Source organism: Elaeis guineensis, chromosome 1 (genome assembly GCF_000442705.2).
Source record: "Elaeis guineensis isolate ETL-2024a chromosome 1, EG11, whole genome shotgun sequence".
In the NCBI taxonomy this organism is placed as follows: Eukaryota; Viridiplantae; Streptophyta; class Magnoliopsida; order Arecales; family Arecaceae; genus Elaeis; species Elaeis guineensis.
In genome coordinates, this window is record NC_025993.2 from 95005270 (window position 1) to 95029032 (window position 23763).

Genomic DNA, 23763 nt, shown 5'->3' on the forward strand with positions numbered 1-23763 from the left:
CTCCGAGCTGTTGGACCGCCTCCCCAAGCCACCAGACCATCACCCCCACCTCCCCCCTTTGGATGCCCAACCATTAGAGCATTGCGCCGTTGACCTATCGCCAGACCCGCTGGACTAGCACCACTGTTGGAGCTGCCAGGTGATTTTTAGCGACAGCAATGGTGATGGCTCTGTCGCCATCACCATAACTCAATCCCATCTTTTTAAATTTTTAATATTTAAATTATTTTTATCTGATTAATTTTAAATTAATAATATTTAAATTTTAATATTATTAATTTAAATAATATTATTAATAATATTACTCATATTATTATCTAAATTAATATTATTCTCGAGAGGTAGAACTACTTTGGGAAGCTATCCGACGAGAGTAGCCCTACTACCTTCGATAGTAAGGATTCGAAATTGGATGACCGTCAGACCAATTCTGACCTACTCATCTACACCGATAGTGATCGGAGCAGCTCGATGATTGGACTTTAGGCCCTAGGTCCGGTTAGAAGTTTGAAAAAAAAATTCGGATCGAACTCAAGGAGGGGTGTGGCCTGGCCCACCTCGATCCATTTCCAACTCTATTTGTAATCCCGCTCAGTACTTTGAAACATTCAGAATAAGATTTACCTGAACACCATGCTGGTGTGCTCGTACGGCCTATCGTCTGGCACACTCTAAGTCTATATGCATGGGATGCACATCCTGATCGTCCGCATTTGCAACGATGTCCTTCACTTAAAATTTTAGTATTTTAAAAATTTTAAAAATATTATATTGCATATAATGATAGATCCGTCTTTATCAACTTTATGGTTGTCTTCTTATTTTTTCTAATGATGATTCAAACTTAATTCATGGATATTGAAGGAAATGACTCCACAGATTGCTATGGGCTCTTTTTCTTGTTCCCATATGATGTCTAAAATTAGATGGATGGCGCCAATAGATTTCTTGCTATATTCTTATGAATTTTTTTATATTATTTTATTTTGTATTATCTAATATAATATTCTCCATGATATCTTAATACTTTCATATTCGGATGCCGTGGTATCATCAGTGACCCCAAAGTCATACGTAGCAACACTCTGCTCTCAAAGTCAATGATGTAGTAGAGGACCAGCCCGGCTCATGATACCTCCAACTTAGTCGAAGGATAGAGAGCTCATCCATATTCAAAGCCACTACTAAGTATTATATCTTCACTGAATTTGTTTAAAATTTAGCCATTGTAGAGTCTAATATTTATTGTTCAAAATCAATTTTGTAGTGTATTTACAAAGACTAAGGTGCCTCATATGATTACCGTGATCATCCGATGATTGATAACTGGATCGGTAAATGAATGAATTCTCCAATTGGCCATCGGAGGCTCGTGATGCAGCCTGAGAGATATTCCTGGTAAATCAAAGATGTTTAATTTTTAAATTCACGGTAGGTTTGTATGCTATTTATTAATACATGCTTGCTTCCACTTGCAGGGGTACTATCGATTCGAGACTCCTTATAATAAGGAGGCTATCCGCCAGATCTTTGAGGAGGTGGCTACCCGTAAGTTCCAAGATGGGCTATACAGCCTTAGGCAATCCGCCAAATAGCACTCCAGTTCTAAGTCAATATCGGACTGAAAGTCTTACATAGATCACTCATGCAGGCGGACATATGGGAGGCCCTCTGCGATCAGTAGAGTACTCTGGTAGATGGTAGAGGGCATGATAAAATCGATCCACCTAGCAGCATCCGATCAAATACATTGATGGCTCCATTGGCACATATGTTATGGCTGATAGATTGATAAAAATTCTATACTTAAATTAATTTCATATTAAATTGATCATATATATTAATTAATTTAATTTTATTATTTATTTATTGTAAACACGATAGTTGGGTCGTGCACTAGGGAAGCTGTAGATATGGAAGGCCACACACTAGTCTAGAAAGACTGGTGATTACTTAGATCCTTGATCTTGACAGATCGTGGTAATAAACTTAAAATATTATTTATTAAGTTTTTATATATACTGATATGTATGCACAAATGAATCTCTAAACTGTATAGGTGGATTATATGAAGTATCTCGTATTACAGCATGATGAGGATCTATCCTCTCAGCCCCTCCTTGATCTCGAGGGATGGCTCAGGGCCATTAGAGAGGTGAGTAGGAGCCGGATCATAGGATTCAGCCACAATTTCGATCCTCTAGTAGCTCGATACTCTTTATCAATATCCTCCTCTCAGGGCTTGATGACCCAGATATGGGCTGATGCACATATGGAGGAGATCGTGGAGAGGACTTGGAGCCAGCAACCTCAGAGCTTTCGAGATGCTGTCCGTGATACGGTCATTGAGATTTTCCAAGATCCATATCTACACGATCAGTTGGATTTATTGTCACGACCATCACAGCAGGTAAGTCTATTAATAATTTTTTTATTTATTTTAAATTTTTATATTTAGAAGCTTCACATGTTTAAGCTTGAGTCCGAAAAAAAGACCTAGCAGGTAAAAATTCAACCTAACCATCTAAATGATAGATCGGAGGTGTCTATAGCTCCATATCATCGAATGAAATATGTAGGAATAATCTGTTTAAGAATCAAAATAGTATATCGAAATATACAACTCCATATTGATATATATATTTTGTATCAAAATTTATTAATAATATTTTATTTTTTTTCATTACTAAATATTGGAATATCCGATTTTCATCCACCAGCTGCTGGAGAGGATGTACAGAAATAGGAGGATGAGGAGGATGATGAGAAGAATCTTACATGATTTTTTTTTATATGTATATAATTTTTAAACTTAAAGTAGTATAGATTTATAAAATTATATAATTTATATTTTTAATATAATATAATTAATTTTTTATATATGATTGTATTAAAAAATTATTATTTTATTTATAATAGATTTTAGAAAAAAATTATAAAATAAATTTTAAAATATTTAATTATAAGTTTTTTTAAAAAAATAAAAATTATTAGCGACGGCTCTGTCATCGCTAATAAGTTTTTTAAAATTTTAATTAAAAAAATTAAAAAATTATTAGCGATGACAACTTCTATCGCTAATAGTTTTTTGACACTTTAGTCAAAAAATTAAAATTATTAGTCATGGCATTTGTCGCTAATACAGTCATTAATTACCATTATTAGCGATGGGAGTATTGCGATCGCTAATAATAATAATTAATGATAAGATTATTTCTATTAGGCTTTAGCGACATCATGCCTTCGCTAATATTATTAGCAACAGTAAAATAACTATTAGCAACGGCAATTAGCCATCACTAATGGTATGATTTTTTGTAATATAAGAAATACCAATACTCTCTCACTTGGACGACATTGGTTAAGATATTTTTTATTCAAAAAAATATATTTATCATATGTATCATTCAAAAATGACTTCCAGACTAAGTGTACCTCATGCGGCTAAATATTCTTTATAATAACATATTTAGTCAAAAGTTGGTGTGCTAAAACTACTAATATCAAATCACAACAGTCTTCATATCATTTATTGATACAAGACCCCTATATGGTTATAAATACTAATAATCTCATCAATATAGATTTCAATAATATAGTATATATAGTGTGAACTTTGTATCTATGTGATCAAAATATACAAAGCTCATCATTAATCTATTTTATGATCTCAAATGAAATCACTTTATGCTTCCAATGAAAGCTATAATAATTTTAAACTTAAATCATAATTTTCATCATCATATCTCAAGATGAATTTTTTATATCTCAAGACAAATTATGATATCAACAATATCAATAACTATATAAGCAATATCTTTATGCTTAAGACCTTCATTTGAATGATATTTACAAATAACCATATGTGTGCATATGTAAATGTGATATTTCATTATGAAAATAATAAATAAAAAAAAAACTTATGACATTCAAATAATGTTTAACAAAATAATATTCCTACTAATCAAGTACATCAAAAGATTTCAATAAACCCATCTTTTCGACATATTTAACAAATACTGTGAATCTTTATCTTTGGCCAATGGATCTGCAAGTCTTACATTAGTCTTTATGTGCTTAATTATTATGTCTCCTTTTTAATTAATTCTCTGATTACCAAATATTTTATCTCTATGTGGATAGAGGTGCTCGAAACTTTTATTGTTCTTTGAAAATAATATAGCTATACTATTATCACAATAAATTTAAAGTAGTTTTGAGATAGAATCAATAATCATAAATTCTGAGATGAAGTCCCTCAACTAAACAACATAAGTTACAACTTCTAATATGTCACAAACTCTACTTTTATAGCTGGAGATGGCACAAAAGTTCGTTTATACTTTTTTAAGAAATAGCTCTTTCAGCCATCATAAATATATAATAAAAATAGATTTCATATCATCTATATAACCAATGAAATTCAAAATCATAATATCTAATCACCTCAAGATGATCAGACTTTCAGCATACATCTTATTTTGATTTTCTGTAAATACCTCATAATCTTTTTAGCTATGTTACAAATGCTCCATATTCGGATTTGACATATATCTATCAAGTACACTCACAATATACACTATATCCAGTCCGGCACAAATTTATACATACATTAAACTACATGTAGTAGTTAAATAAGGTATATTGTTCATGGATTCTTATATACATCATTCTTAAGATATTAGTTTCTATGGAATTTATCTCTCTTGACCATATGCATATTTTCAGATTTATAATTATGCATACTAAATTTAGTTTGATCTCATGCAAGAATAGAGTAACTACTAACAAATAAAATAACATCTATATATAAGACAAAGAAGATAAATTTATTCTCACTGACCTTAATATACATATATTGATCCACTTTATTATCTACAAATTCAAAGGAATCCATAATGTCATCTAACTTAAGATACCATTTCGTTGATGGTTTCTGAAGGTCATAGATATATCTCTTAAGTCGGTGTATTATTTGTTCTTTTCTACTCTTAACAAAGCTTTCATGGTTGATTTACGTAAATTCTTCATGAAGATCGTTATTCAAAAAGAAATTATCTTAACATCCATCTGATGAAACTTTAGGTCAAAATGGATCACCAATGTTATAATTATTTTGAAAGAATCCTTACAAGAGATCGAAAAAAAAGTCTCATTATAATTGATGCCTCTTTCTATGAACCCTTATGCAACCAGTCTGGTATTGAAGTATTTAATATTATTATATTAGAATCTTTCTTGATTTCAAATACCCACTAACATCTTATAAGCATAGACTCTTTAGATAATTCTACTAGATCCCATACTTTATTTTTAGCTATAGTCTGCATCCTATCACACATAACTTTAAGCCACTTAATTGATTAGAAACATGCAATAGTCGATGATATGAGACTGGATTAACCATATGACTAATGCCATATTCATTCTCATTTAAATAAATCAAATAGTCATTGGGAATGATAAATTTTCTTTTCTAAATGATCTCTTTACTAATACTCATTAGTTGGCTATAAAGGTACTATAATCGGTTCACATATCTGATGTTGCTCTCTCGCTCTCTTTTCAGGAAGAAATATGATATTTTCTTGGACAACTTGAATAAGAGCAATGCTTGACTTTTCTCTAATGTCATATCTTCAATATGAGAGTATCTACAATCACCCATATTAGATTCTAGAAATTTGATATGATTAGACTCAATAATCTTCATACCTCTATCAAAATTATAGAATCTATATCCTTTAGAATTATCTGGATAGCCATTAAATAATAACAAGTATGTAGTTCTAATCCATACTTTTGCTGATGGATCATATATATTAACCTTTGTAGGGCAGTCCCAAATATGCAAAAAAAATAGTACTAGGCTTCCTACTAACCCACAACTCAAAAAGTGCCATGGACATTGCTTTATTAAGAACTCTATTCAAGATATGGAGTACGATCTTTAGGGCCTCACCTTAGAGATATCATGATGAACTACACCCATTCATCATGTGAATAATCGTATCCTTAAGAGTACAATTACGACTCTCAACCATGTTGTTTTGCTCAAGAGTTTCAGGTATGGTGTATTGAGCAACTATCTCACACACCTACAAGTATTTGGCAAATTATCCCATTTGTTGGTTAGATTCATTATATCAATCATAATATTTTTAGAATGATTAGATCTCACTATCTTAACTATCTTTCATAATACTTTTAAACCTCAATATTGAAGATCTTAAAACTTATTAAGTGCTTAAATTTTTTTTCTTAAAAAGTAGATATATCTATTGCAAGAAAAGTCCAAAGTAACAAAATATCTACTATCATAAATAGAAGGATCTAGGGATCCACTTATGTCTATATGAATGAGTTCTAAAAGATCATTACTATAAGTGGACTATCTTATTTTTTTAGTTTTGATAAATTTGCCCCTAAGACAGTTAACATAAGATGAATGTACTAAAGCTAAGTAAAGACAGAATTTTATATCGATTAACCTTTGAATCATCTCTTTAGAAATGTGATCCAATCAATTATGCTACAATACAGAGAATGAGCCCTTAACCAACTATCTTTTAAGAGACAATGCAATCTACATACATGGTTCCTCTTCTCTAGTAAACTCTTATGCTTGAAATATTTAAATCTCTTGTGAACTTTCCTCCTACAAAGTACTTGAAAGCTTTCTTAACAATGGCTTATGGGTCTCCAGGATTTTGAGTTTCTTTTCTAAGATTATAGTCTGACTATCCTTTTTGGAACCATTATCCTTTTCTTATTATGATGTAACCCTTAAGGCATGATGGATTAGCACTCTCATCTTTTTCTCCAAGATATTAGAACTTTTGAACAAAATAGAAATAAATTCATTCACATTCCATTTATTCCTTAGCATATTATATATGATTTTAAGTCAAATAAATTGCATAAAGAGAGAATTAAGAGCTTTATGAGTAAGAAAAGAATTAGAGATAGGGATATCAAACTATTAAGCTTAGGTGCAATATTCTCTAGTTTTATAATAAAGACTTAACATCATCATGTCATCATATCTCATATTGATTAGTTTATCTACTAGCTATCCATCCTCTAGCTTATTAAATTCTATATACATCTTACTAAAGAGGTCAAATAATTATTTAGCATTATTGTTCTCAAGCATAGCATCTAGAATGGAATTAGAAATGGAGCTTTTTAGGATCCCAGGCTAAAATGATTCACTCTCTACCACTTTTTATTGGTAGCTTTTATTCTAGAGTATTCTTACTAGTGACCTGAGATAAAGGATTATTCATGCAATATATTATCTAAATCTATTAAACCCAACGCTAGCTTAATGTTATATTTTCATATTTTATAGTTTTTTCCGGTTAGAGTATCAATAGAAGCATATAAGATTATTTAATATAAAAGTACTAACTACTAGATAATCTTTACACGGTTAATCAATGAACAAGGTAATGTATTTGCTTGAAAATCTTTATAAATATTTTCTTATTGAGAGTCTTTGGTGAAATGCCATAAACTTTCTTTTGGAAGAAAGTTACCCACATAAGGTATCCTCTCAAATGTATAATGTTATTTAATATAAAAATACTTATATTGCTAAACAATCTTTATACAGTTAATCAATGGACAGATATAGATAATATATATTCTTAAAAATTTTTATAAATATTATTTTAATGAGAACCCTTGGTGCAATATCAGAAATATTCATTGAGAAGAAAGTAATCTATATAAGATATCTCTTTAGCATCCAATGGAATCAACTAATAAGGTTTATCATCAGCTCTTGGACGTCTATCTATTTTGGTAAAATAAATCTCTAGACTATATACACTCATTAGTTACAAAACATTCCACTTCAAAATTATGACACATAATAAGCTTTCTTTGAAAAATGATTATATGTAATAATTTTGCAATGCATTTCAATCCCTTCAAAATATCATACAAAAGGATTTTACAAAATCTCATGGAATGGGCTATGTTGGTGATCACCATCTATTAAATTCCAAAAACCTTCAAATTAGGGATCAACCAGCCATGCTTATGAATCCATTTATTCAACTTAATACATCAATAGCAAGTAATCAATAAAAAATGAATATATCTAATCTCTTAAATACTAAGTAGAGAGTCCTACAAATCTCAAAGAATGGGCCACTTTGGTGGTCACCATTTATTGAAACCACAAACCTCTAAATCAAGGATCAATTCAAAAACATATCATCATTCAAACCAAATGTGAGAGTATGCAATATTTATAATAACAAATTTAAGGATCTTTAAGCAAGAAAACCATATTACAAGGACCTTAACATAATTGCAAGAGGATCATTATGTAATGAGCATGAGAATAGGGACTAAATAACAATCCAAGGACCTTAATACAATAAAGTTTTACCATAAGGTGTGAAATGAATTTTTTGAAAGAGTGATAAAAAAATAAAGTTTATCGGGGATACACAATGACATAGGGAGCTTTATGTAACAAATTTTTTCATAGAATATAATTTTTTGAAGACTGATGTCACATATATACTTTTTAAGGCTAAAATAAATTTTTTTTTTTTTTATTAACCAGATTTTGGATTTCAGATTGGAACCCAAAACTTAGAAATCTGTTTCCCCTTCTCTTCCTCGTCATCATGATTGCCGAACAGATGGGAGAGAAAGGGGGCAAAAGCCGACACCCCACCTCTCCTAATCCTAGCCCGACGACCACCAGTGAGCCTTAATAGGCGAACTGCCATCCTCTGTCCATCCACCGCCTCTAGTCGCTAGCGATCAAGAGATCAAACTGCTGGTAAAGATGAGATCCGATAATTTTTTATTTATTTTTTACTTTTTAAACCTAAAAAAATGATTGCCGACGGCCATAACAAGCAATAAACCACATGCAGCCAACCTCTGACCTTGATGACAGTACGATAAGCTATCTGCTCAAGTCTACCAGCTGATTGCAATTGTTTTATCCTTTTTTATGAAAATCTATAGGAGGGCCGGCATCTAGTGCTGCCGCCTACTGTAGATTGCCACCACCCACGATGGCCATCGATTTGTCTCTGGCAGCAATTGATGACACCATCTAGCCATCAGATGAGAGGAGGCATGGCAATGGGAACTGCCATTCCTCTTTCGCTTTTTTTTAATTTATTCCACCCTTTCATAATTTTTTTTTCTTGTTTCTTCCACCCTTTTTCTGGTTTTCCTCTTTTTTTTTTTTAAATCAAAGATAAAATCAAAGCATACCTTGAAAACATAGATTAATCATTGCTGATTATTGTAGTAGCATCCTGTGAAAGAAGAATATACAACAACGGGATAAAGCTTTCTCTTCATCTCCACCTTATGCATATGTCCTCAATGAGATAGATGCCCTCAGGAATGTAGAAATCGGAATATCCTAAGATTTTCATAAGCAGATATATATAGAAGTAGAATGGAGATCTAGCCCAGTTAACAGTGCTAATAGGTCCATCCATTACAGAATTCATTAAATAAATCAAGCCAACACCAATGGCCGCTACATCGCATAAAAATAATAGAGCCCAAAATAACAATATGTTCATATATCACTATGTCCTCCTTAACCATTCATTCAGGCAATAACTTAACCTATATTTTATAATAAATCAAAGAAAAAAATCAATACATAATTAGTGAAAACCCATCGTATGAGAAATTCCAACACTTAGATCAAGTAGCTGCTGCTTTCTTACATTTTTGGTAAGGCTCTATTTCATTATAAATTTGTGCATGCAAGCTGCATGCTAGCATCGGCACATTTGAGAAATTAGGACAATTAGGACATCTAAGAATGACAACGGAAAGGGCATATCGGTTGTTAATGTAACCAACTTGTAATTTTGATGGAATAATTATAATATTTAAAATACTCAAAATCTGTTATAGTCCAACTTATGTATACACTCCAAACATACTATTGTAAATAATTTTATATACAACTCAAAATTATAGAGATTTAATCCTCTCCTCCTCTTGTATTTTCCTTTTCTTGTCACGGCAGACCGGCAAATTTTTATAGATCAAGAGCATGCCCTTTTCATGAAAAAGACTCCACATGCTCACAAAAGGGAAGGATGTTAATGTCTCTAAATGGTGGGGGCTACTCTTAGGATGTGGCCATGTTTTAATGACTTTATGTTTGATGTCTGCAATTGGTGGGGCCTATATGCATTTCCTTGACATGTTGGCATGTCTGAATGCTTTCCGGAGTCGCATCAACACCGGATAAGAAACGACCGTCTTTCCTCATGAGGTTGGAGAGGATCCTACATGTCACGGCGTCACATCTTTGATATGGGATGTGCTTGGCTCCACCATCCAATGAGAATATTGCTTGGTTACGGATGCCTACCCTTCCGGCCACAAAATGCGGTCAAGCTACCACTCATTCAGCGTATGCGGATGGCTAATAATTTTTGTAATTGTTTACAACGTTATCCTTCTTAAAACAATAAAAAAAAAAAAAAATCTCTTTATATTGTATTCCTCTTCATAATAATATAAATATTAATATATAGTTTAACTAGTCGAAGATCCACACATTATGCAGAGCTGAATGCACGAAAATAATTTTTTAAATATTATTATCTTATTTTTTAAATATTACTGTATTCTTATTATTATTGAATTATTATTAATAATAAATTAATATTTTAAAAATAATATTTTATTATTATTTTAAAAAAAATTTAAAAAAAATTATTATTAATTTTTTTAAATTAATTTTTTAAAAATAATATGTTATTATACAAATAGTATTTTTAAATTAATAATAAAAATATTATTTTTTAAAATAATATTTTAAAAAAATAATATTTTTATTATTATTTTATATTAATATTTTTTGCTTCAAATTATTATTAATAATAAAATAATAATATATTTTTCTCTTTTTTCTTTTTTCCTTCCTCTTCTTAAATATTTTTTTTTCTTCTTTTCCCTTCCTCCTGCCACCCTCGCCCCCACAGCATGAAACCCAAGTCACGGCCAACTGCGTCGCCTCCACCGCGGCCCCACCTTACCACCATCCACACCGGATACACGAAAATAAATTTTCTAATATTATTGTGTTCTTGTTATTATTCGAATTATTATTAATAATAAATTAATATTTAAAAATAAATTAATATTTAAAAATAATATATTTATTATTATTTTTAAAATAATATTTTTAAAATAATATTTTATTATTAATTTTTTAAAAATAATATGTTATTATCATTAATAGTATTTTTAAAATAATGTTTTGGAAAAAATAATTATTATTATTATTTTAAAATTAATATTTTTCTTCTACTTCAAATTATTATTAATAATAAAATAATAATTTTTTTACTTTTTTCATTTTTCCTCCCCCTATCTAAATATTTTTTAAAAATTAATATCTTAGAAAAATAATATTTTAAATTATTATTAATAATAAAATAATAATATTTTTTTTTCTTCCTCTTCAAATATTTTTTTCTTTCTTTTCTTTTCTCTTTTTTCCCCCTCCCTTCCCTTCCTCCCACTGTCTTCCCCCCTCCGCGTCCTCCGACTCTGATGCCACCAACCGCCCTCCCCTCTACGGCCCCACCCTATCATCGTCCCCCTCTTGTTTCCTCCCTCGGCCCCCACGGCTCCACACAAGCACCGACGAACCCGAGCCCTCGAGCTCCACACGAGCACCGATGACCGCCTCTCCCCTTCCCTAGCTTCGGTGCCACCAACCCGACCCTGCCCCACCACTGTCTGTGCTACACCCTCCATCCGTGTCCGACTCTGCGATCACCTAACCCCCTCCCCTCCCCTCTACAGCCCCGCTCCGTCACCGTCCCCTCCTGTTCCCTTCCCAGCTCCGATGAACCAAAGCCCCCGTGGCTCCGCACGAGCACTGACAACTACCCCTCTCCTCCCTCGACTCCGGCTCCACCAAACCTCCTCCCCTCCCCTCCCCCACTCTTCTCCGACTTTGGCACCACCAACCCCCCTCACCTCTCCTTATTGGCCTCGATCGTGGCCGGTAGCCACTGCGTGCACAATCGTCGGCTTGAAGCGGCCGAATGGGGTTTGCATGGAGCCATGAAGTTTGGATCGTTTAAGTGGCACAACCAAACTCATTTGAGAAGCTGAGTTGGTAACACTCCGAGCTCCTTCGTAGAATATCGTTATATACATGCGAGCCATGGGGTTCGGATCGTCTAAGTGGCACAATCAAACTCATTTGAGAAACTGAGTTGGTAACACTCCGAACTCCTTCGTAGAGTATATATATATATATATATATATATATATATATATATATATATATATATATATATATATATATATATATATATATATATATATCACGTAGCTAATCAGGAAGGATAGAATAAATATCAGTCACATTGGGAGTAGTGCAATAACAATGCGAACACACCAATACCGAAAAACGGTGCAATTGTGCAGGGACATAGGCTTCCACATTTTCTGGGCTTTCACACGATTTGAATCATGAAGCTCCTTAGAATCTCACAAGCATTTTAAATTGTTCGTCTGCTGCAAAACTAAAAAAAGGCATCAAGCATTTACTGTCACTGAACAATGATAGATCGAAATATATTAAAACAAACTCTTTCACACTAAACAGTTCATGAGGGGCCTGAAAGGAATTTGTTTACTCAACAAAGGCTGGTTTTTGGAAAGATTAATGGCACATGATGATCTAAGCTTAAAAAATTGGAAGCTTTTCCAACGATTTGAACGTGATCAAATAGAAAAAGTACTTACAGCAATCGATGCTTTCTTTATTCATAGAAATGATGTGCAATATTAACCATCTCCCATCTCTGAAAGAAAAGGATTTTACAGGGTGTACAGATTAGGCCTCTGCTGACCTGAAGCCCGTGGAGCGTTATTGATTTAAAATTCTCCTGAACCGACTGGGGTGGCCTCATCTTATGAAATATTATAAATAATAAGTTAGAACAAGTTATCATGCTTGTAAGGCTTCACTCTTCTCATCTACACTCTGAGAGGCCTTGTCCTGCAAGTTCGCCTCATGCTGTTCCAAATACTCCTTGCTGTTCATCTCTGTTAATCTACAAAGCAACAGTAGAAATGAATAATTTGGGGCCCATTTTTTTAAAAAATAAATACCATGACAATTTTTCTTTCATGGAAATCCCAAAATGCACCATAAAACGAGGCACCTACTACATGCTTCATGACAGTTGCATTTTTCTAAATTTTGTTAGTCAAATGCAAACAAAGTGCCAGAGCTGATCACCTAATCTTTGCATCCAAAACTAAGACTTCTTTTTCTTTAGCAGGCATGCATAGTCACATATATAAGATGGTTGAGCCATACCTACTAATTGTGCGGTCCTTAGCAAATCCAAGTTCATTGTCCACACAAAGATCAATATCATCCCTTTTCTGCGACCTAGAAGAAGTTCTTGGAGATATCTTTTGGGCATCAGCTACCGTTACAATTCTTTCAAATAATTCAACTGGAGACGCCTCAGCTGTACATAACAATCTGGCCCTGTTCTCATACATCACCTGCAAAAAAGTACAAGAATATAAGTTGTTGCCCCGGCAAAATATTGCATGTAAAAGGCCTGAAAACAAGCACTATTGTCTAGCGGAATATCACTTTTATTCAACTTGGTTTCAATCTAATTGCACAAGACAAGAACAGTAATGATTTTCAACAGCAACTGACACCATCATATTGGTAAATATTTTAAGAATATTATGAAATGGGTGAAAACAATGTTACAGTCAGCATTGCCTGCTCTACATGACATGCACATAAACCAAAAAAGGAAATATCAATCCAAAATGCAGAATATGCAGGTTAAAGTTCCAGTTTGTAGAATGACAATTCTAAATCTCACATCCTCATGGTTGCAAGTACTTTTGTCATCTAACGTACCAGTTAAAACCCAACAAGAAGAGCTAACACATCATTTAACAGATAAACAATCAGCCTCTTAACTTCATAATCAAAATAGCATATATACTAGCAAATGCAAAAAGCAATACCAGCCAGGGCTTAGCCCAGCAGTTTGGCAACCTTCATGCATGGAAGTCCAGATTTAAGTTCAATGAAGTGCATCGAGGTTTCTCAGTTGTTGGTTCAAGGATCTAGTGGTTGAAACATGGGCAAAAGATGGATTTGACAACAGACTCTGCCTGAATACAGGATCAAGGGAAAAGATGGAGCTAAAAATGAAGAGCCTGATGCAGGAAGGCAGCAATGAGGAGAGGATGAAGCCCAAGACAAAGCGATGGAGACCATAATTCCGATCTGCTAGGTTAAGTATTATGACATGAACATATCTTCTGGTGTACTTCTAACCCACAAAACTTAGATTTTTATCACATACGAAGATTATAGGAAACCAAAATTAATTGTCCTCCCTAAAAATCTCCATCTAGGCTAAATGCTTCTTCCACCTTAGAGTACATGCCTAGATGATTTCCAAACAAACTTACGAGCTTCACTATATCTTCCAAATATGCTCAACTGCCATATTGCAAATATTGCCATATACTCGCCTCAACATGCAACATGCCTAATATTTAGTAGATGACATTTTAGCATTGTGTGAAGCACAAAATACACTTTTTGAACAAATAAATCCTTTGCATTCATTGTCTGGTGCCTGAGGTTTCCCTAGCCATAAACCTCAGCATCCAAGATGTCATCAGTCATCACCACCAGCACCAAACAAAGATGACAGACCCTCCTATATGTTTTGTTATGACAAAGCATCCTAATTCTAGCTTTCACACTAACATGCTGTGGATTTTATGCTTTCAACTCAAAATTTCACATTTCCCAAAAGAAATGCAAATAATTAAATATGTACAAGGAAAAGAGAGAAGAAAATAGCAACATGCAAAGGCATCTCTTTATGCATTCAACAACCAAACTAGGCTTCATTCACATATCAGATTGCTATCAGAGATTCTTTTATTTTAAAAAGAGATTTGCTGGCACAAGTGCATTGCACTCTTGACAGCAAAAACAAGGGGAAAACCTTTTTTATGGATAAATACCCAACCACCCTCCCTCTGACCATTAAAGCCAGCTCAAATCCTTTAGTTCTTTGAGAAAGAACACAAAGATAAATGTTGACAAATGAAATCTTGGAATTATTCCCCATAGTAAATGGATCCTCAAAGAATGCCACATGCGCGTGCGCGCAGGCGTGCACACACACACACACACACACACACAGGGATGCCACATGAGATAACATAATATGAGAATAAAATACAAATCTCCCCCTTGCAAATGCTTCCTCTTGAGTTTACAAATTCTAACTCTAATCTTTACATAGAGCTTCGGTGTCCATATGTTTGTGTCTGTTGATCTGTTCTTTATTCTCTAATTCATTTCAGACACCTATATTTCAAAATAGAACTCCTTTACAGTGCTAGATGCTATGAGCAAATTTGGAAACATCTCGATTATGCCTGGTTCAAATCCAGCCATATGTCATGAAAGATTTGTCATATGTAGAAGCATCAAGCTTGCTAGCCACAAGAATAATGATAGAACATTTCATGAGACTATTAGATGTTAAGTGAGCAAGGTAACTTGCATGGTCCATTTGAGTGATATTGTCTGGAAAGAACCAAGATGGCAGAACAACGTCAATGGACAATTGAGGATCATTTAAAAAAAAAAAATCAGCAAAAGAAAGTTGATGAAAAATCAAAAGTGGAATCAAATGCCAGTATTTACCCACTCCTTTTGAAGAAAACTGCCTTCAGATTTTATTTGATTAGAATAACATATACTTGAGTAACCATGATAACCAGCTTATGAAATTATTTCACATATAGAAATCAATCAAAAATAAGTAATCCTGTCATGCCTAACAATGAATTGTTTACTGCAAAAGAAGTTATAAGCATCTAATGTTTTTGAGGGAAGAGAAATAATTGAATCAAATAGGAAACCAATCATCTCAGAAAGTCTCCAATCCCAAAAAACTAGTTAAACATTTCTTGCAAGAAAAGATACAAAGATATTTTGAAGGGTTATTTTGGAGGAAAGATCCTTGTATTTTTATTTTTATTTACAGACTTTCGTCAAAAAGAATTTGACACATATATTAGATGATTATGGCTTTAAAATCATGAAAAGACATTGAAACTATTTTAACTAGCAGGGAATTTATTTTTAATGAGCACGAACTAAAACCAATGACCTATTTTGGAAATATATAACAGATAAGGTTGCACATAGGGTGTCATAAGCACAATGCAGGAATTCATCCATCAGGTAGAACAATAGAGCAGTTCTAGAGATTAAAATATTATGAGTTCAACAGGACAGCAATTGATCCATTGCTCAGAAAAATGAGAAAAGTCCAGGATTTAAATGCCACAAATTTGTTGGATAAGTCAACCCATCAAGCCTTAGCTCCTGGGGATAGGTCATCTATTTGTACACACGCAAGCTATTGTATATGAAAGCACAAAAAAATTTGTTGATAGTCGAAATAGACAGGGAGGGAGGGAGAGAGAGAGAGACTTTAAGAAGATGGTCACGATTCAACATGTAAAATACTAGCTTTATAATGCATAATCATCAAACTTCAGAGGAATATCAAGACGCACATCAACTAAGGTGACAAACCGATAAGCTGCAGTCCGGTTATGGAGAGCGAACTTTGGCACTCCATCCAATGCCAGTGTATGAAATTTTTCTGCATAGCAATGATGCTATTCATTAGAACAAATGATAGATCATGTTAACTTAAACAAACAGAACAGCCAATATGACTTCTAAAGAAATATGATTCTTTTAATCTACATGCAAATTGGATCGAGACAACTCACTAAACAATCCAAAGTAATCAGCTGCCCCCAAAGGTCTGTCACAAAGATCATCGAAAGGAAAATATGCACATCCATTGGCTCCCAGTGGGACCTGAACAGAAAGGCTCAAATTTATTGTCTTTGCCCTGCATATGCAATAGGAAGACCTAGGTTATTTATGAACTTAAAGGAAAAGACCTGCAATTGTCTTCCCATAACAACTTCCACAACTTCTGGGCCAGGTGTTTCCTGCCCAATTAACTCATAGAACTTCTGTTTAAGAAGTTCAGAGTACACCTTTCCAACAAAATAAAAGCTCTGCCCAGCCTGCATCAAGATAAGAAAATTTGTTAAGCAAAGGCATAAATGTAAGCATGGAAAAGCACGCAAGCATGCTGCAGATATAAGAGGGAAAAGATGTAAATTTACCGAACCCAATTTTCTATAATCAGTTGAAGAGCCAATTTCATGCACAACACACCTTTCCTGCATCAGCAGTTTCACCAGATTCATCAGCAGACCTTTCAAACTAATGGCAGACAAAATAATAAAAAAAGGATAAATTAGATCCAAATATCGCACCTTCAAGGTTTCAATGAAGGGCAAAAATAGATCCCTCTGTAAACCACCTTCATAAAGCTGATCTGGAGCACGATTTGAAGTAGAAACAAGAACCTAAAAATACAATATGCCCCGCACGGAAAATAGAAAAGAGCAAGAAGATAAGGTCAACATAAATTTTAGGCATTAAATTGAACAATATACTAACTGTGAAGAAAAGGAAAACTGCCAAATAAAAAGGCCAGCTACATACAACGCCTTTGCTGAACAAATGCCGAAAAAGACGATTCAGTATCAAAGCATCAGCAACATCAGTCACCTATAATTTCATGTTCACAATCATTAGAGGAAGAAAGCAACATTGCAAAGAGCCAAAATAGCACAATGTACATATTAATAAGGACCTACCCCTGTATTTGTAACGTACCATGAATTCATCAAGACATAATAGAATTGACTCATCTGATATCTCTCCTGCAACAACTTCAAGTGGATCTGCTACACCTTTATGCATCTGCAAAATACATTATTACAGGCCAGGAATGTAAAAGAAGCACATTAGGGAAAACTAAAAAGCAGTGAAAAATATTCAACTAAATAATATCTGTGGGAAAAAATGCACGTTCACAGCCTCAATCAATGATCACTAAAAGATATCTTGAAGCCGAAGATACCTGTAGGCGACTATGTACATCCAGCATGAAATCATGAAAATGGATTCTTTTCTTCCTCCAGTTACATGGCCTGCCCCAAGAACAGTATCATTTTAGGCAAACCAATCAAAGAAGCAAAAAGGAACCAAAAATAGTGATTAAAGAAAATAAGAAATTAGTGCTATGGTATTTTGCATTTTACATGGCACTTAGTTACTTTGGTGCCAGCTTGCACATCATAAAAGACAATCGAAAGAAAATAAAGATGCTTAAAGGACTTGATTAACTGAATATATGGTTGGAATCTTCCAGAATGTACTTCATAAGATAAATTTCAGAAGTTAAATCAAAGCTGCATATTTCACAACCATAAATCTGGAGGGTTTCTTACAAGCTCTCTCCCAACATTATAGCATCTACTCTTTCAATCATGAGTAACGATCCCATGCATATGTTAAAGCATGCACAGGAATGGCAAGAAGGACAAGAAATGTAGCGACCCCATGTAAACAATCACTAAATTGAGCTTACTCTTATTCAGCCTAAAAACCAAAAAGGAAAGATCTGGTTACTGAACAAATGAAATTAGAAAATAATTTTAAAAAAAACTCTGATGGATGTGATTTCTCTTGGTTCATGAAATTCAGGATTTTTTATGATCTTTGCAATCAAATTATCCTGAACCTCATAGCATACATGTTTTTTGATCAGCACTTATACAAGGAACTCAGTATTTTTATCATGTCTTCAAGTCAAAACTTGCCATTACGAGTCAATAACAAAATGAAAAAATAGATTTCAAATAAAGAAATCAATGCAATAGTGAATGATAAGAGTATACACAATATTTAAAATGTGAAAGAGCTGAAGGATGATGCTTTTCTAAACAAATATTGCAAGCATGCACCAGAATATCACCAACTACTTTATGATGCAATTGAACTAAGATGAAATCTTTAAGATCACCAACTACTTGATGATGCCTACATGACCCAGAAAAACATGAGCACCAATAAATGCATTATCTATTGTGATCTTAGTAACGTTCCAAAGTACTTTTTTTCCTCCTAAAAGGTCTCTCTGAAGCTTCATTGATTCAGAACGCTAAGACATGAATGTAAAATGGGTACCCTGAAATACCTAATATGCATCTCCATTTAAACTTACAATTGATCATAAAACAAATCCATAAGCATCGTCTTTCCTGTGCCTACTCCTCCATAAAGGTAAAGGCCTTTGACTGGTGAATATGAAGATTGAGGAATGAGACGCGACCATAACCACCTCCTCCTGAAAAACAATGATATGGAACAATGAGAACAAATCTTGGATGATGGATAGAAAAAGAAAGAATCAATAGTTCAGGCAATGAATACATCTGCAAAGTTGGGATGTACTCTAGAAATACCGATAACCTGTCTTGCCAGCATAAATTACCTTGCATTTTTTTCAGATGCTTTGTATCTATCCAACTGACAGCTATCTTCATGCTCAATCAGCTGTTCATAAAGTCTTTGCAGCACTCTAAGAGTGTCTACCTGAAATCATAATTTAGGAAAGCAGAATGGAGGATGACCTGGAGCATAAATAACCAAAAACACACCAAAAAGCTTCAGTTAAATTTAAAATTTAACACCTGACAATTGTCACCATCAACTAGCTCCCCTGATGTAGTTCTCCTTTCATACTCCAGCAGAGGACCTGCTCTTCCAACAGCTGCAGCAGATAACAGCAACAATGTCAAAACAGATGGATCCCACTAGTGCACCAAAATCTAAGCAAAGGATGCAATAATCAGGGCAAGCAATTCCCATTATTCCATGGATCAGTGGATAAATAAAGCTAAAAAACTCAGACTGCTTAAAATTAGTATACACACAGTGCACCGGAAAAGGTTTGCTCATCATCCGAAATTTACAATAAAGAGACAGGGTGTTAAAAGAGAACCTCCAGTTGCTTCATTTGCTGCAGTGGTGGACAGAGCCCTCCAGAGGACCAAAGACTGGTTCAAATATCTCCTGATTTCTTTATCGTAAGAATGTTTGATCAAAGAGCAAGCAGCTGGATTACACAAAATCGGAACTTTCTCATTTTCTCCCAAACCATTCAACGAAAGCGCTCCTCCACGAAGCTGAGATAAATACCGAACTTGTCGAAGAGATCGCGCTAATGCTCTCATCTTCACCGGCACAATGTACGGTTATTCAAGTTCAATCAGCAGCTAATCTACCTAAAACACACAACAAAAGGAAAAAAGTAAGAAGATCACCAACGAAGCACCTAAAACTTTCATCGCACCTTCCCAATTATTCTATATACCGACTAGCTAGAAAAAATTCCACCTTTTCGGACAAAAGCCAGGATGCGATCAGATAAAAGGATGCAAAGATCGGCGGAAGCATAAATATGCAGATAACATCGGAATTAAATCATAAACCATTTTTTTAACTGCAAAAAATAAATCCAAGAAATTCGGAAGTTTTACTCAAAACTCAATCAACGACGGATAAAACACAGCCGTTTACAATCACCCTTTCCAAATCGATCCAATATAACCTCGATCCCACCCATCGATCCAAAACTCATAAGTTCACACAAAATATTCGAAAATTAACAGACCGGGACACAGCCCCAGAAACAAAAAAGAAAAAAGCAAAAGCAAAAAAAAAAAGAAGGAAAAGTCAGGCTTGTCAATCATTAAAATTGAACAAAATAAAAGCAACAAAAAAGGAGGAATATCCGCACCGGAATAAAGAGAAACTCGAGTCAACCAATCTCCAGCGGCTCGAAAAAGACTCCACCAATTCAATCGAATACGGAATCGAGGGATCCTCCTACCCCCTCCACCGATTCGAGACGCCAGTAACGCCCCAATCCTAACCCTAAATTCTAGCAGAGGATTTTAAAGCACCAATGGAGTTTCCGACGCCAGCGGAGGCGACCGGCTTTTTATCCGCAGGACGCCGTTAATTGGCTTCCCCTTCTTTTCGCTTCCAACTCCCCGTCTCCGACATAAAAAACCAGGACCCGGAGTCCTTTTATTAGCAGCACGGCATGGGAGCCGCCGCGTACTACACCTGGCACGGCATGGGGCCCACATTGGGGAAGCCGTCTATGGCTCCGTGCATTTACGCAGCCCGAGGTGAATGCGATGCCGCAAAGAGACCATCATACGGCTGGAATTGAATTTTTTTTTTTTATGCGGTCCAAAACTTTTGGGATTTACTTGCATGGGGGTTCGCTGTTTCCCAGGAGCATCTGTGCGGGGATTTGACACGGCTTTTGGGCGACGCGTGACGCAATCGCGCCTGAGCGGTGCGGCCAGTTCCCTGCGTGTGGGAATTGGGTGGCCGGATTTTATGACGTGGCGGTATTTGACTGGTTGATATTCTGGTCGGATCGTTTGCGCGGAGGACTGGATCAGGTCTGACTAGGAGTACCGACCGCAAGGAGGCCTCTTTACGCCGTCGTGCCTTACCGTCCGATACTAATCAGTGAGATGGATGGACGGCCAATGATTTCAGTACAAGGTGTTGATGGGAACAACGGGTAGAGAATATTCTTCGGACTCCACCCGGGACGCCTTGCTTTGTGTGTGGCTACTGGCTCATTTGCCTCCGAGTTGTTCTTTGAAAAAAAAAAAAAAAGAAAAGTTTGTGACTTGTGACTCATGGTACCTTTTCTTTGTTAAACTATTCAATCATTTCTTTCGGTGACCAAGCTTCTAACTTTTTATATATTGTTAGAGCGGTTCCAGTTACTGTTCTCAGATGGCCAGGATGATAATTAAGAAGTTCTTGCTCACCGGAAAAATATGTTCTATATTAATTCAGCAAGACGGTCTCGATGACTTTGCACAATTAATCTTCCCTTCCATTATAGAAATAAAAACTAAAAATTAAATAATTTTTATTCAAAATATCCTAGGATTCTTATATGTTAATTTATTCGATCAACTAATTAGTTGTTAACTCTTTTTTCTTGAATAATAATTCGATATTTTTGTTGAAATTTGGATGTGCATATGTAACTCTTAGCCTGTTGAGCCAGCTTTACTCCATAGCTGCCGTTTATGCGCATCATATCTCTAATAAATTATGTTTTTAAAGTGCCTCCATATGATTGAGACATGTGATGACTTTAAACATAAGAAAAAAAAAAGATATAGTCCACTGATTTGTTTTGAAATTAGTTCCATTTAAAGTTGAAATCTAAAGTGTACAACCATTTTAAGATAAACATGTAAACATGGTATATAAATGTTATAGTGAGTAGTTAATATTTGTAGCATGTATTTGTACTATTACACTAGATGTCGAGTGAAAAAAAAAAAAGGCTTATCATGCTCCAGTTTGCAATTACATGAAAAGTTGGTAATTATAGAAGTTAGCCTTGACGACCAATTTCAACCATAAGCAACGAGTGGACAAGAGAGCACATGTCAATATTATAAATTAGCTTTTGAAATTTATTCCTTGGCCAAGCTTTTTTGACTTCTACCATCTAAGATTGCCATCCAACAAAGAAGGCAATGGATAAGATCAAGAATTTAAAGCGAAGTCACCATCACAGTAGCATGATCACTACGGTCCCCTTCCTTGGGCAACATTAGCTGACAATGCCCAATAAAATGTTTCACCTATGTCTCACCAAATGATGGTACAAAAGAAGGCCATGCTATCTAAACCTTATTCATCAATATCGGCATTAGGGTTGACCGGACACCATTATCTCATGATTCAGCAATATTTAGGATTTCATGCTTGAGAACTCAAAAACTAATCAAGATTAGATAAATCGTCGAACATTCATCAAAGTTATTCAAAGCTAGACAGCAATGAGGGAACCATATGAATTGTCTTCTCCGTGTATGAGGTCAGGAGCCCAGCCTGCGAACCTGACTTATGAGTCAAAAGCTATCTTTTATCATTTTTGTTCTCACAAATATTCAAGTTACCATATCTTAGAAACTAATTAATATTAATGTATTATTACTTTCTTGCATATGTTAGATACTGTTATATAAATTAATGGATGAATAACAAATATGGAAGATCTATACAAAACAAAATATGGGAGACCATCTATTCCCTCTCCATGAGAAAGTCCAACGTTCTCAGCTTCTTTAATTTTAATATTCAAGAAACTTCTTATACTGAGCCTTTATAATTATATATCCAGTTGCCCTGACATCTATGTTCTACGAAAAAAATGCTCCTAGATAAGAACTGAATTTAGAACTACCACCGAAATTCCCTATTTTTATTATATATATATATATATAATAAAAAAAAACATTTCATATGAGCAGCCAAAACTACACCCCTTATCCTTCCTTGGTATTCTTCTAATCCTTTTCCACTAAGAAGATGTTTGGTTCATACTGAAATTGGAATGAGAATGAAAATCGGAATGGCTTGGAATCAGAATCAAAATGGTCAAATCCTCCGAAATGTTTGATTCGTGACCAAAATCGAAATCAGAATTGAAATTGAAATAAACATTTGAATCCATAAAGAAGAGTAGGGATTGAATTCTATATAAATTGAGCCATTTCCATTCCACTCTGGAGTCGGAATTGGAATGGGACTCCTCCCAACCAAACGGTTGAAATCAGAGTCATCCATTCCGATTTCAATTCCAGACCCCACTCTCTCCAATCAAATACCTCCTAAATATTTCGGATGCTCGTTGACAAATTTAAATTAAAAATACA

The 23763-nt window shown here is 34.4% G+C and overlaps 1 protein-coding gene across 1 annotated transcript; it reads right to left on the bottom strand.

Annotated features, from left to right (window-relative positions):
* Positions 1-12776: 12776 nt before the first annotated feature.
* On the bottom strand, positions 12777-21059 carry LOC105031986 (uncharacterized). The gene is made up of 15 exons (XM_010906304.3): positions 20793-21059; positions 19995-20277; positions 19684-19763; positions 19485-19585; positions 19215-19337; positions 18069-18138; positions 17822-17908; positions 17648-17713; positions 17416-17508; positions 17263-17319; positions 17032-17160; positions 16855-16945; positions 16633-16721; positions 13361-13554; positions 12777-13091 (listed from the first exon to the last, which is right to left on the bottom strand). Exons 2-15 carry the CDS (start codon positions 20224-20226, stop codon positions 12986-12988), a joined length of 1518 nt encoding a protein of 505 aa, XP_010904606.1. The 5' UTR covers positions 20227-20277; positions 20793-21059; the 3' UTR covers positions 12777-12985.
* Between the last annotated feature and the right edge of the window lie 2704 nt (positions 21060-23763).